The sequence below is a fragment of the Leishmania major genome, chromosome 19, assembly GCF_000002725.2.
Source record: "Leishmania major strain Friedlin complete genome, chromosome 19".
NCBI classification, from domain to species: domain Eukaryota; phylum Euglenozoa; class Kinetoplastea; order Trypanosomatida; family Trypanosomatidae; genus Leishmania; species Leishmania major.
The window spans coordinates 576,964-591,605 of NC_007260.2; the positions used below are offsets into that span (position 1 = coordinate 576,964).

The 14,642-nt window shown below is 58.9% G+C and overlaps 4 protein-coding genes across 4 annotated transcripts; all 4 read left to right on the plus strand.

Annotated features, from left to right (window-relative positions):
- Positions 1-355: 355 nt before the first annotated feature.
- Positions 356-2,587, plus strand: LMJF_19_1330 (putative glycerol uptake protein; the record flags this gene model as incomplete). Its single annotated transcript, XM_001682666.1, has 1 exon — positions 356-2,587. The coding sequence occupies one exon, from the start codon at positions 356-358 to the stop codon at positions 2,585-2,587; it is 2,232 nt and encodes a 743-aa protein (XP_001682718.1).
- Positions 2,588-3,631: 1,044 nt separating this feature from the next.
- Positions 3,632-5,965, plus strand: LMJF_19_1340 (putative glycerol uptake protein; the record flags this gene model as incomplete). Its single annotated transcript, XM_001682667.1, has 1 exon — positions 3,632-5,965. The coding sequence occupies one exon, from the start codon at positions 3,632-3,634 to the stop codon at positions 5,963-5,965; it is 2,334 nt and encodes a 777-aa protein (XP_001682719.1).
- Positions 5,966-7,008: 1,043 nt separating this feature from the next.
- LMJF_19_1345 (putative glycerol uptake protein) lies at positions 7,009-9,342 on the plus strand (the record flags this gene model as incomplete). The annotated part of the gene is made up of 1 exon (XM_001682668.1): positions 7,009-9,342. The coding sequence occupies one exon, from the start codon at positions 7,009-7,011 to the stop codon at positions 9,340-9,342; it is 2,334 nt and encodes a 777-aa protein (XP_001682720.1).
- Positions 9,343-12,362: 3,020 nt separating this feature from the next.
- On the plus strand, positions 12,363-14,567 carry LMJF_19_1347 (conserved hypothetical protein; the record flags this gene model as incomplete). Its single annotated transcript, XM_001682669.1, has 1 exon — positions 12,363-14,567. The coding sequence occupies one exon, from the start codon at positions 12,363-12,365 to the stop codon at positions 14,565-14,567; it is 2,205 nt and encodes a 734-aa protein (XP_001682721.1).
- Between the last annotated feature and the right edge of the window lie 75 nt (positions 14,568-14,642).

Sequence of the window (14,642 nt, forward strand, 5' to 3'; positions counted from 1 at the left end):
CCTCTCGCATTGGCTGCTGGCACACTTACAACATACCTGCAGGGACTCTTCCTCTTGCCCGCAGTGCTGAATACACAGCATCTGTGTACCACCCACCTTTCCCACCCCCTCCAGCTTTCGCCGTCGCTAACCACCTCTACCATGGCTTGCCTCCGCCACTCTTACGAGCACTGCGTGCCTTGTCACGTCGACGCTCACTTTATGGCCGACAATTCCCACTCGCCAACACGAACGCCCAGCTAACTCCACTCGGAGGATCCGGGACACGCTACCTGGTCTCACCGACGAACATCTCCCTTTCCTTCCTCCTTCCATTAACCCGCCGCATCAGCCGCCACCACAGCAGAAGCCGAAAATGACACGATCCATTTCTCCCCTGAACATGCTTCCCACCCACTTCAGCAGCCACTGCCGCCTCCACTTCGTGAGCCCCACCACGGCGCTGGACATTGGGGCTGCCGATTACAGCACCGTTTACCCTCGGCTGTGCTCCGTCGAGTATCTCGTGACCGCCGCAACGTGTGTGGGGACGATGCTTTACGGGTTTGCAGTGCTCCAGTCGTTCTGCTACAAGAATTTCTTTTCGTATCAGTGGGACACCGTCGATCCGAACCCCTTCTTTGAACGCATGGGCTCCGAGGGCTACGACAATAGCATAGACAATCAATGGGTCGGGTTCATCACTCATTACAAGACTTTTCTTGCTCTGGCTCTGTTGCTGGCGGGCTTTTCCGGGCTGTATCGAGCGCTGCTCTCTTACTCGACGCCATCCGCATCCCCCGTCCCCCTTGACAGCACGGCCTGCTCATCACTCTCGGCGAGCAGCAAGTGCTCAGTGTCGCTGGACGGCCATGTAAGGGTATGGACGCCACCGAAATGGTTGGATAAGCTACACTCACGCGCGCACGCTCTCGGCTCACCCTCAGCTGTACCGAGGAGCTGCACCGGCTTTCTGCAGCGCCCTTGGATCCTGCCCGCCTTCTACACCATTGTGGGCGTTGTCTTCGTCATCGTTGTGCACGGCCCGCACTTTTTCCTCCCGCTGCTCATCATCATCGCGAACTACGTCATCTTCTCGCGGCTGCAGCGCTGGTGCCCCTACTGGCTGTTCATGGTCATCATGTGGTCCACGCACGTCACTCTCCTGTACCTCATCGAGATCAACGATGGGTTCGAGCAGGCCTACTGGCTGCAGTACTTCGCACCCACTTCCAAGAAGGTCGCTTGGGCTGTGCTGGCCGAGGTCCGGATACCTCTCTGGAAGCAGCGTATGCGCTGGTCCGTAGCCTTCCGCATGTCGACGCTGCGCCTCATCGCCTTCAACTACGACCTGTGGGAGGCCACGCACGCCGCCGCACGCGCGCGCGACCGTGCCACGGCGAAGCACGACACCAGCTGCGTCGAGTGCGCGCAGCTGCGCGAGCAGAACGCAGCGTCGGCGGCCGCGCTGCCCGCCGAGGCGTCGCGCTGCTACAAGTACCGCACCGAGTACGCGCGCGACCCCGCCGACTACAACTTCCTGAACTACGCCGCCTACGTGCTGTTCCCGCCACTGTACCTTGCCGGGCCAATGTCGTCCTTCAACGCATTCGTGTCGTACATGCGCGTGCCGAGCACATCGATGCCGCTGCGCAAGATGGTGAGGTACGCGCTCAGCATCCTCCGCATCTACATGACGGAGTACACGCTGTTGCACTTTGTGCACATCCCATGCCTCGGCTCGTACGCCTTCGTGATCCTTCGGATGACCTTGCTGGAGCAGGCGCACTTCCTGTTCTACATGCTGGCCTACATGTGGCTGAAGTTCAGCTTTATATGGAAGTCGTCGCGTCTCTTCGCCATGCTCAGCGGCATCGATGTTCCGGAGGACATGCGGCACTGCTTCGGCAACACGCTGACGGTGCGGGGCTTCTGGCGCGACTGGCACGCCTCCTTCAACCTGTGGATCGTGCGGTACATGTACATCCCGATGGGTGGCCGCAGCCGCGTCGCGCTGTCGGTGCTGCCCATCTTCCTGTTCATTGCGGTGTGGCACGACCCGGCGCTGCACCTTGTCAAGTGGGCGGTGTGCATTGCCGCGATGTTCGTGGCGGAGGTGGCGGTGAGCGAGTGTTTTGGGTGGGCCGCTGCGGCGTTCCGGCACGAGATGGCCGCCGCGGCACCGGCGGGCGAAGCAAGCGGTGCTGCGTTGGAGAACGGTCGTCCCGCGCACTGCGCGCCGTGCCGCAGTCTGCTGGCACGGCTGGCGAGGCTCTCTGCGCGTCGCTTGAGCCCGCTCGCACAATCGTGGGTATATCGCCAATTTCGAGTGGTAGCTGGCATGACCACAGTGCTCGGGCTGATCATTGCGAACTTGGTGGGTTTCTCGATGCAAAACGCGGTGGCGACCGTAGAGAAGCACGGCCTACCGTCGTCGGGGACCGATGCAGACAATGTGATCCAGAAGGCGTTTCGCAGCCTCACGCCTCTCTTTACTCTAGGCCTGATTGCCTTTATGTACTCGATGTCCGCCTTGGCGGCGATGGATCGCGACATGGCCCGCCATCAGACATCGTACTTGAAGCTGTACTATAGATTGAAGCAGTAGCGGCCCCGTCACGATGGCGTCACGAGGGAGTAGGTGGCACGAGTCTGCCGTGTGGATGAGCCTGTGCGTCCGACTGGCGCGCGGCCCCATCTCCCTCTTGTGCCAGCCCTCTGTGGTTTCTTCCCCTTTCTGCGAAGGGTGTCGATGATGTCGTTTTGTAGGCTTTGCTTTGGTCTCTGACCTTCTCTTCCCCTCGTTCTCCAAGGAGGGCGTGCACGTGCGTGGGTGGGTGTGGGTGTGGGCGCATACCGCGCGTAGATGCATCGCCCATGGCCTCCCTCCCCCCCCCTCTCGCACTTCACCGGCTCGCCCATGCGTCGACAGCAGCGCTGCCAACTGCTCTTTCGCGCCCGCCCCTGAGAGGCCCCGTCTCGCCGACTCTCCCGCTCCAAGACGCTCCCCCCCCCCTCCCCCTTCTCTTGCCTCTCACCGCTTGCAATCTTCGCTCTCCCTCACTCCCACTCGCCTCCCCGGGTCCCTGCGCCCCTCAAACGACCATCTCCAATCAGAGGACCGCCAACGGAAACAGTAAAAGCTCAACCCGGTGAGCCAAGTACACTATAAAACGGTGCTCATTCTTGTGTGTGTCTAGTCACCACACCTCATTTTATGGCGCTCTTGTTTGTAAGTTCACTGCGCTGTCCCCCCCCCTTTCACCCCTATCCATCCCTCTTCCATATTCCTCAACCAACTCCCTTTCCCATTGCTGTTGTAGTCTCTTCGTGGTGTCGCTTGCACGTGGCGTTGCGCGCGACGCTGTGTGTACGCTGGTGCGTTGGCTAGCAGGTCACCCCGTAGGGATATATATGTATATATATATATATGTGAATACCAAAAGACGCCTTGAAAGCGACCACAAGCACCCAGGTACCCCGCAACCACGCTCGAAACGCGCCCTTCCCCTCTACCCAGCTCATGACGAGTCGTTACTCGTCATGTCATATGCCTACCCCGAGTGATTTGTGATTTGTGCCGCTCTCTACCTTGTCTCCCACCCCTCCCTTCACCGCATCGCTCTCTCTTGCGCGCTTCTCGGCAGCGGCGATGGAGCCAGGGAACGCGTTCAACGAAGAGCCGGAGGCGACTGTGCAGGACCCCTCACTGGTGTCGCCCTCGTCCCTCCTCCAAGGCGTCGCGCTGCCGTTGCTGTCGCCATCGACTTCCGTCCTGCAACCACCCCGCACCGTGCCTTCGCGGAGCTGCCGCCTCCACTTCGTGAGCCCCACCACGGCGCTGGACATTGGGGCTGCCGATTACAGCACCGTTTACCCTCGGCTGTGCTCCGTCGAGTATCTCGTGACCGCCGCAACGTGTGTGGGGACGATGCTTTACGGGTTTGCAGTGCTCCAGTCGTTCTGCTACAAGAATTTCTTTTCGTATCAGTGGGACACCGTCGATCCGAACCCCTTCTTTGAACGCATGGGCTCCGAGGGCTACGACAATAGCATAGACAATCAATGGGTCGGGTTCATCACTCATTACAAGACTTTTCTTGCTCTGGCTCTGTTGCTGGCGGGCTTTTCCGGGCTGTATCGAGCGCTGCTCTCTTACTCGACGCCATCCGCATCCCCCGTCCCCCTTGACAGCACGGCCTGCTCATCACTCTCGGCGAGCAGCAAGTGCTCAGTGTCGCTGGACGGCCATGTAAGGGTATGGACGCCACCGAAATGGTTGGATAAGCTACACTCACGCGCGCACGCTCTCGGCTCACCCTCAGCTGTACCGAGGAGCTGCACCGGCTTTCTGCAGCGCCCTTGGATCCTGCCCGCCTTCTACACCATTGTGGGCGTTGTCTTCGTCATCGTTGTGCACGGCCCGCACTTTTTCCTCCCGCTGCTCATCATCATCGCGAACTACGTCATCTTCTCGCGGCTGCAGCGCTGGTGCCCCTACTGGCTGTTCATGGTCATCATGTGGTCCACGCACGTCACTCTCCTGTACCTCATCGAGATCAACGATGGGTTCGAGCAGGCCTACTGGCTGCAGTACTTCGCACCCACTTCCAAGAAGGTCGCTTGGGCTGTGCTGGCCGAGGTCCGGATACCTCTCTGGAAGCAGCGTATGCGCTGGTCCGTAGCCTTCCGCATGTCGACGCTGCGCCTCATCGCCTTCAACTACGACCTGTGGGAGGCCACGCACGCCGCCGCACGCGCGCGCGACCGTGCCACGGCGAAGCACGACACCAGCTGCGTCGAGTGCGCGCAGCTGCGCGAGCAGAACGCAGCGTCGGCGGCCGCGCTGCCCGCCGAGGCGTCGCGCTGCTACAAGTACCGCACCGAGTACGCGCGCGACCCCGCCGACTACAACTTCCTGAACTACGCCGCCTACGTGCTGTTCCCGCCACTGTACCTTGCCGGGCCAATGTCGTCCTTCAACGCGTTCGTGTCGTACATGCGCGTGCCGAGCACATCGATGCCGCTGCGCAAGATGGTGAGGTACGCGCTCAGCATCCTCCGCATCTACATGACGGAGTACACGCTGTTGCACTTTGTGCACATCCCATGCCTCGGCTCGTACGCCTTCGTGATCCTTCGGATGACCTTGCTGGAGCAGGCGCACTTCCTGTTCTACATGCTGGCCTACATGTGGCTGAAGTTCAGCTTTATATGGAAGTCGTCGCGTCTCTTCGCCATGTTCAGCGGCATCGATGTTCCGGAGGACATGCGGCGCTGCTTCGGCAACACGCTGACGGTGCGGGGCTTCTGGCGCGACTGGCACGCCTCCTTCAACCTGTGGATCGTGCGGTACATGTACATCCCGATGGGTGGCCGCAGCCGCGTCGCGCTGTCGGTGCTGCCCATCTTCCTGTTCATTGCGGTGTGGCACGACCCGGCGCTGCACCTTGTCAAGTGGGCGGTGTGCATTGCCGCGATGTTCGTGGCGGAGGTGGCGGTGAGCGAGTGTTTTGGGTGGGCCGCTGCGGCGTTCCGGCACGAGATGGCCGCCGCGGCACCGGCGGGCGAAGCAAGCGGTGCTGCGTTGGAGAACGGTCGTCCCGCGCACTGCGCGCCGTGCCGCAGTCTGCTGGCACGGCTGGCGAGGCTCTCTGCGCGTCGCTTGAGCCCGCTCGCACAATCGTGGGTATATCGCCAATTTCGAGTGGTAGCTGGCATGACCACAGTGCTCGGGCTGATCATTGCGAACTTGGTGGGTTTCTCGATGCAAAACGCGGTGGCGACCGTAGAGAAGCACGGCCTACCGTCGTCGGGGACCGATGCAGACAATGTGATCCAGAAGGCGTTTCGCAGCCTCACGCCTCTCTTTACTCTAGGCCTGATTGCCTTTATGTACTCGATGTCCGCCTTGGCGGCGATGGATCGCGACATGGCCCGCCATCAGACATCGTACTTGAAGCTGTACTATAGATTGAAGCAGTAGCGGCCCCGTCACGATGGCGTCACGAGGGAGTAGGTGGCACGAGTCTGCCGTGTGGATGAGCCTGTGCGTCCGACTGGCGCGCGGCCCCATCTCCCTCTTGTGCCAGCCCTCTGTGGTTTCTTCCCCTTTCTGCGAAGGGTGTCGATGATGTCGTTTTGTAGGCTTTGCTTTGGTCTCTGACCTTCTCTTCCCCTCGTTCTCCAAGGAGGGCGTGCACGTGCGTGGGTGGGTGTGGGTGTGGGCGCATACCGCGCGTAGATGCATCGCCCATGGCCTCCCTCCCCCCCCTCTCGCACTTCACCGGCTCGCCCATGCGTCGACAGCAGCGCTGCCAACTGCTCTTTCGCGCCCGCCCCTGAGAGGCCCCGTCTCGCCGACTCTCCCGCTCCAAGACGCTCCCCCCCCCCTCCCCCTTCTCTTGCCTCTCACCGCTTGCAATCTTCGCTCTCCCTCACTCCCACTCGCCTCCCCGGGTCCCTGCGCCCCTCAAACGACCATCTCCAATCAGAGGACCGCCAACGGAAACAGTAAAAGCTCAACCCGGTGAGCCAAGTACACTATAAAACGGTGCTCATTCTTGTGTGTGTCTAGTCACCACACCTCATTTTATGGCGCTCTTGTTTGTAAGTTCACTGCGCTGTCCCCCCCCCTTTCACCCCTATCCATCCCTCTTCCATATTCCTCAACCAACTCCCTTTCCCATTGCTGTTGTAGTCTCTTCGTGGTGTCGCTTGCACGTGGCGTTGCGCGCGACGCTGTGTGTACGCTGGTGCGTTGGCTAGCAGGTCACCCCGTAGGGATATATATGTATATATATATATATGTGAATACCAAAAGACGCCTTGAAAGCGACCACAAGCACCCAGGTACCCCGCAACCACGCTCGAAACGCGCCCTTCCCCTCTACCCAGCTCATGACGAGTCGTTACTCGTCAGGTCATATGCCTACCCCGAGTGATTTGTGATTTGTGCCGCTCTCTACCTTGTCTCCCACCCCTCCCTTCACCGCATCGCTCTCTCTTGCGCGCTTCTCGGCAGCGGCGATGGAGCCAGGGAACGCGTTCAACGAAGAGCCGGAGGCGACTGTGCAGGACCCCTCACTGGTGTCGCCCTCGTCCCTCCTCCAAGGCGTCGCGCTGCCGTTGCTGTCGCCATCGACTTCCGTCCTGCAACCACCCCGCACCGTGCCTTCGCGGAGCTGCCGCCTCCACTTCGTGAGCCCCACCACGGCGCTGGACATTGGGGCTGCCGATTACAGCACCGTTTACCCTCGGCTGTGCTCCGTCGAGTATCTCGTGACCGCCGCAACGTGTGTGGGGACGATGCTTTACGGGTTTGCAGTGCTCCAGTCGTTCTGCTACAAGAATTTCTTTTCGTATCAGTGGGACACCGTCGATCCGAACCCCTTCTTTGAACGCATGGGCTCCGAGGGCTACGACAATAGCATAGACGATCAATGGGTCGGGTTCATCACTCATTACGACGAATTCGTCTGCCTGGCCCTGTTGCTGGCGGGCTTTTCCGGGCTGTATCGAGCGCTGCTCTTTTACTCGACGCCATCCGCATCCCCCGTCCCCCCTGACAGCACGGCCTGCTCATCACTCTCGGCGAGCAGCGAGTGCTCAGAGTCGCTGGACGGCCATGTAAGGGTATGGACGCCACCAAAATGGTTGGATAAGCTACGCTCACGCGCGCACGCTCTCGGCTCACCCTCAGCTGTACCGAGGAGCTGCACCGGCTTTCTGCAGCGCCCTTGGATCCTGCCCGCCTTCTACACCATTGTGGGCGTTGTCTTCGTCATCGTTGTGCACGGCCCGCACTTTTTCCTCCCGCTGCTCATCATCATCGCGAACTACGTCATCTTCTCGCGGCTGCAGCGCTGGTGCCCCTACTGGCTGTTCATGGTCATCATGTGGTCCACGCACGTCACTCTCCTGTACCTCATCGAGATCAACGATGGGTTCGAGCAGACCTACTGGCTGCAGTACTATACTTCGTGTATTTCGTCGAGCGTGCAAGACATTCAGGGAGATGCGGAAGCACCTCCTTGGGAGCAGCGTATGCGCTGGTCCGTAGCCTTCCGCATGTCGACGCTGCGCCTCATCGCCTTCAACTACGACCTGTGGGAGGCCACGCACGCCGCCGCACGCGCGCGCGACCGTGCCACGGCGAAGCACGACACCAGCTGCGTCGAGTGCGCGCAGCTGCGCGAGCAGAACGCAGCGTCGGCGGCCGCGCTGCCCGCCGAGGCGTCGCGCTGCTACAAGTACCGCACCGAGTACGCGCGCGACCCCGCCGACTACAACTTCCTGAACTACGCCGCCTACGTGCTGTTCCCGCCACTGTACCTTGCCGGGCCAATGTCGTCCTTCAACGCGTTCGTGTCGTACATGCGCGTGCCGAGCACATCGATGCCGCTGCGCAAGATGGTGAGGTACGCGCTCAGCATCCTCCGCATCTACATGACGGAGTACACGCTGTTGCACTTTGTGCACATCCCATGCCTCGGCTCGTACGCCTTCGTGATCCTTCGGATGACCTTGCTGGAGCAGGCGCACTTCCTGTTCTACATGCTGGCCTACATGTGGCTGAAGTTCAGCTTTATATGGAAGTCGTCGCGTCTCTTCGCCATGTTCAGCGGCATCGATGTTCCGGAGGACATGCGGCGCTGCTTCGGCAACACGCTGACGGTGCGGGGCTTCTGGCGCGACTGGCACGCCTCCTTCAACCTGTGGATCGTGCGGTACATGTACATCCCGATGGGTGGCCGCAGCCGCGTCGCGCTGTCGGTGCTGCCCATCTTCCTGTTCATTGCGGTGTGGCACGACCCGGCGCTGCACCTTGTCAAGTGGGCGGTGTGCATTGCCGCGATGTTCGTGGCGGAGGTGGCGGTGAGCGAGTGTTTTGGGTGGGCCGCTGCGGCGTTCCGGCACGAGATGGCCGCCGCGGCACCGGCGGGCGAAGCAAGCGGTGCTGCGTTGGAGAACGGTCGTCCCGCGCACTGCGCGCCGTGCCGCAGTCTGCTGGCACGGCTGGCGAGGCTCTCTGCGCGTCGCTTGAGCCCGCTCGCACAATCGTGGGTATATCGCCAATTTCGAGTGGTAGCTGGCATGACCACAGTGCTCGGGCTGATCATTGCGAACTTGGTGGGTTTCTCGATGCAAAACGCGGTGGCGACCGTAGAGAAGCACGGCCTACCGTCGTCGGGGACCGATGCAGACAATGTGATCCAGAAGGCGTTTCGCAGCCTCACGCCTCTCTTTACTCTAGGCCTGATTGCCTTTATGTACTCGATGTCCGCCTTGGCGGCGATGGATCGCGACATGGCCCGCCATCAGACATCGTACTTGAAGCTGTACTATAGATTGAAGCAGTAGCGGCCCCGTCACGATGGCGTCACGAGGGAGTAGGTGGCACGAGTCTGCCGTGTGGATGAGCCTGTGCGTCCGACTGGCGCGCGGCCCCATCTCCCTCTTGTGCCAGCCCTCTGTGGTTTCTTCCCCTTTCTGCGAAGGGTGTCGATGATGTCGTTTTGTAGGCTTTGCTTTGGTCTCTGACCTTCTCTTCCCCTCGTTCTCCAAGGAGGGCGTGCACGTGCGTGGGTGGGTGTGGGTGTGGGCGCATACCGCGCGTAGATGCATCGCCCATGGCCTCCCTCCCCCCCCCCTCTCGCACTTCACCGGCTCGCCCATGCGTCGACAGCAGCGCTGCCAACTGCTCTTTCGCGCCCGCCCCTGAGAGGCCCCGTCTCGCCGACTCTCCCGCTCCAAGACGCTCCCCCCCCCCTCCCCCTTCTCTTGCCTCTCACCGCTTGCAATCTTGGTTGTTTACAAGCGCGTGTATCTTCTTTGTATTCTTTTTTTTGTTGTTTGCTTTCGAGCTGATCTTGAGGGTGTCGCTTGGTTGCGTGGGGAAGGACTGTGGACAAACCGGCTCGTCTTCGGCATCGTGCTCACTCATTTTTGATCCCTGTGCGTGTGTGTGTCTGTGTGTGTAAGCAGGTGGGTATACGTAGGTATATAGAGAGATTCATTTTTCTGGGTGTTGTGGAGAGCGTCAAAGAAGTTGAAAAGTGGTGTGCAATGTGTTCTTTGCTCTGGCGGTACACAGTTGTATGTGAGCGTGCCTCCGTGCAACTCCCACACCCGCGAAGGGTTGCCTCGCCCATGCGAAGAGTTAGCGACAATGTAGGAAAAAGCTTGACCGGAAAGGAGCAAGAGGCAAAAGAAGGGGCAGCATTGTCAGGTAAAAGAGGCACCGGAAGGTAAGGAGGAGAGATGGAATGCGGGCTAGGTGGCGGAAGGGTGTTTATTTGATTGTGCCCTTAATAACGCTTGAGTTGAGGATTTGGTGGGGATGTGGACTGATGGTGATGGTGGTATTCTCTGTCTTCCTTTTTTATTCGTTTTCTGTTATCATATCTTTTTGTGTGCAGAGGGAGGGGGTTTGGTTTATACTGCGAACTTGTGCGGAGTTGTGTCTGCCGATGCGTATGTGCACATATATATCAGTGTTTATGTGCCTATCTGTAGGTATTAGTGGGTGCGAGAGTGTTTGTTGTCTCTTATAATCGATGTGGTTTAGTCATCCTCTCCCCCTTCCCCTCCATCTCTCTGTACGGAGGTTGTGTTGTTTGCTGTGTCTGTCATCGACTCGGAGTGGCAGTGCCATTGATTTGCTGGTAGAGGAATGCTGTGCGTCTTCCGGGTTTGGGGTGCAGAACATGCAACGGTACTACTTCTTGTGGTGATGAAGGTATTTTTTATTGATTCTATGTCGATGTGTGTGTGTGTGTGTGTGTGTGTGTGTGTGTGTGTGTGTTAGCACACAGCTACGTCTTCGGAGGCGGTGCTGTTGTCATTTTGCGTGTTGTTCGTAGCCCCGTAGATTCTATTACCGAACTGCCATCAGCACAGCAACAGCAACCCTCTCACCGCTCGCCTCCTACCCGACCACCATCACCATCATCACTGTCCCTTCTCCATAAGCATTCTTATGCATCTATTTGTTTAAACTACTTCTTTTTGAACGTCATCCATCATCACTTTCCCATCATCGAGTCTGTAAGCCACTGTCGGAAGAACCATGCCCCCCTCCCTCCTCCGCCTCATATAAGCGTTGTACCTCTTCCCTCTGTCCCCGCTCTACCGCCCGCAGCGGAGGATGAGGACGGCTCTGGCCCTCTCTCTTTCTCTGTGTTCCTTCTCGGCTGCACGACCTCTCATCACCCACTCACTTTACTGCAGTGGCATCAACTTAAAGAGTGAAAAGTTTTGAATGTAAAGACAAGCATGCACGTACACACATACTGGCACGTATGTGTGTGCGAAAACGCAAGGAAACGAGCTTTCCTGCGCACTGAATCGACTAGATCACGGTGCAGCGCATGTAGTGGCCATAATGCGTCCCTGCAGGCCAGCGTAGATCCGTTGCACGCTACGCGGGCGCCACAGTGGCAGCGTGCACGGTCACCTCATAAGAGGGGGGGCTGACAAGATTGAGCAGTTGTTGTCTTTCCGCTATGCACAACGGTCCCATATCCTGTGTGCAGGCCGGTGCCCTATGTTTTTTTTTTTTTTTTGGGGGGGGGTACACGGCATCTTGCCATGCTGCACACCGCTACATCCTCGATTACCTGCCCGTCTTTTCTTCCCCTCCCCCTCTTCCGTGTCTCTTCGCGAATGATTGCCGTATGTGCGATTCTCTGCGGACGATATACGCCCCCTCCCTCCCCTTCCTCCCCTCCCCTATTCACACGCGCACACACAGACGCGCCCACGTAGTGTGGCACGGTTACCATCTACTGACATATTGCACACGCAAGGCACAACGAAGCACCTGTGCCGTATCGCTCGACAGAAAAAAACCCTCGCGCGGCCCTTCCGCCGTCTACCACTCACAGCGCGCTCGTGTTTTGCCGTGTGCTATGTGGTGAAGCGTTGTCGTTTTAACTGAGCGCAACCGGGACGGATCGTCGCTGCTGCTGGTGTCGGGGCCGTGCCGCTTCTCTTTACCGAATCTCGTTTGATTTTTCTTTTTCTTTCCTGCGTCTCCCCTATCCCGCCGTCTCTCGCTCTTGCATATAGCCTGCCTTATAAAATAGGAACGCTTGGGTGTTACATGTGCGAGTTTGGCTGCGGTACCAATATACGGCATCTCTCACACCTGATGAGCACACATCACACGCAAACACATACAAGCGCCTGCGCGTCAAGACAAGAAGGGCCCTGGCTTATAGATTGACGGAACCCACACACGCACACACACATACACGTACACATACACACCTGCAAAACGTTCACGCCTGTGTGTGTATGTGTGTGTAGAAGCACTCATGGAAACCGAGCCCCTCAGAACGGTGCCGAACGCCCGAAGCGCGTCCCTGTTGCACTGGGGAATGGCAGCGGCGGACACCTCCTCTTTTTCCAGTCTTGCAACGTTGCGTAGTAACAGTGACGGCGTATGTGACAGGGGCGGAGGCAAGAACGGCGACACGGACACTGTGCTACCGCTGAACCGTGCCACGACGGCCGATGCTGAAGCGTCGGCCAACCGTGCCTACCTCTCCCGCACCTCACTGGAGTACATTGTCTCCGTCGTCTTTGTCGCCGTTGTCATCCTCTATTCTTGCATCTACAGGATCGCCTGCATTGGCCGTGAGCATCACGAAGAGCTGAAGGAGAATCTTAAGCCACCGTGGGCACTCTACCGCTGGCTCGGCAGCAAAGGTGTGGACATAACGGACCTGCAGTGCTACTACTTTGTGGTGGCGATGCCCCCATCCATACCGTACCTGATCGGCTTCCTGCTCCTCTCACGACGACTGCGACGCCATGCCGCATCGAAGACGGCAACAGTCGTAAACGAATCTACCACCGCTGCGGCTGGCGATGGCAAGGAGCGCAGTGGTTCGATGGCAAGCATTCACCACCCAGAGCACGTCATCGGCGACAGCAGTGTTGGTAGGAGCAGCGTCGGCCCTACGCTCCTGATTCGCAAAGACGTGTCGGCCCTCCAATTCCTTCACATCATCGCTGGCATGTTCATTGCTCTGTGTCTCTGCGGGCCGGGGTTTCTCTTCGGAGTGGTAATTATGTTGCTCAACTTCTACCTGATCGCGCCGCTTTACAAGAGAGTGTCCTTTCGGGTATCCATGACGGTGATGTGGGTGATGCACGTGTTGGTCCTCTTCTTGAACTACCACGCTGGCGGGTACCGGTTTGCCTGGCTTGGGCTCAGCTTCCTCGATAACCTGTGGTCGCCGCTGATCCAGTGGACCACCCAGTATAGCATATCGGTGCTGCGCATGATCTCCTTTAACAGTGATCTCTGGGAGTCAGTCAGCTATGGCGAGGAGCGGCGGCAGAAGTCGCTGGCGAAGCACGCACACACATGCATTGACTGTGCTCAGATACGCGACCGGCACCGCCACGCCGTCAGCTCTCTCCCGCCGGAGGCACTCTCGTGTTACAAGTGCCGCACAGAATGCTCGCGGCACGTGGAAGAGTTCACTCTCAGCGCTTACCTCGGCTATATATTCTACCTGCCTCTTTTCATGGCGGGGCCGGTGTCGTCCTTCAACGCGTACGTGTCCTACCAGCATTACTCGGCACGGAGCGTTGAGGGCAAGGCTATCCGGCGGTACGGATTGCGCTTATTGAGCCGCGCTACCTTGCTAGCAACGATGATGCACTACGTGCCTATCATGGCCATTCTGCTGACACCCGCTCCGTCATCCAGTGGTGCGGCTGAGGCGGTGTCTGCCGCGGGGGCGATCGCAGCGGAAGGAGCTGCGCTGGCGCGCAGTATGGGTGCTATGGCGGTCACCACGAGCAGCTTTCCAGCCGGCAACGCACTACGGAATATGGTCAGCACAACCACGGCAACCACAACACCCACAGCAGCCGCTGTTACCCTCTCGGTGATGGAGCAGATGGGGGTTACGGAGAAGGCATCCCTGTTTCTACTGACACTGGCCTTCCTGTGGGCGAAGCTCGACGTTATGTGGCGCTTCTTCCGCTTCTTCGCGCTGCTGGACGGCTTCGACCCGCCGGAGGACATGCCGCACTGCTTCGCTAACGCTGTGAGCATCCAATGCTTCTGGCGCGACTGGCACGCCTCCTTCAACCTGTGGATCGTGCGGTACATGTACATCCCGATGGGCGGCAGTCGCACCAAGTTTCTCTCCATATTTCCCATCTTCTTCTTCATTGCCATCTGGCATGACATCGAGCTGCGTCTGATCTTCTGGGCCGCAATCATATGCATCGCATTCATCCCCGAAATCGCCGTCACTCTCTTCTTCTCCTCCGAGAACCCGGTGGTGATTCGAATCAAGCGCTCGCCGCTTATGTGGAGGTTCCTACGCGTACTCGGGACGCAGCTGGCGCTGATTGAGTTGACTGTAGCGAACCTTGTCGGCTTCTCCGTTGGTACGACCGGCGCGGTGTGGGCCGCTCAGCACATGTTTCGCGAAATGCCCTTAACGTTCAAGATCTTCGCACCGTGCTTCTACCTCTGCTCGGCGATCATCGCCATCCAAAACAGAGACCAGAAAACGTATGAGCAGCAGCAACTGAGACTAAAGTACGATCTCCAGTAACAGGAAGCCGTGAGGCGCGTACATGGTACGACTCGCCTGGACGCCCTTTTCTCCCCCTCCCCCTCTCGTCCTCTC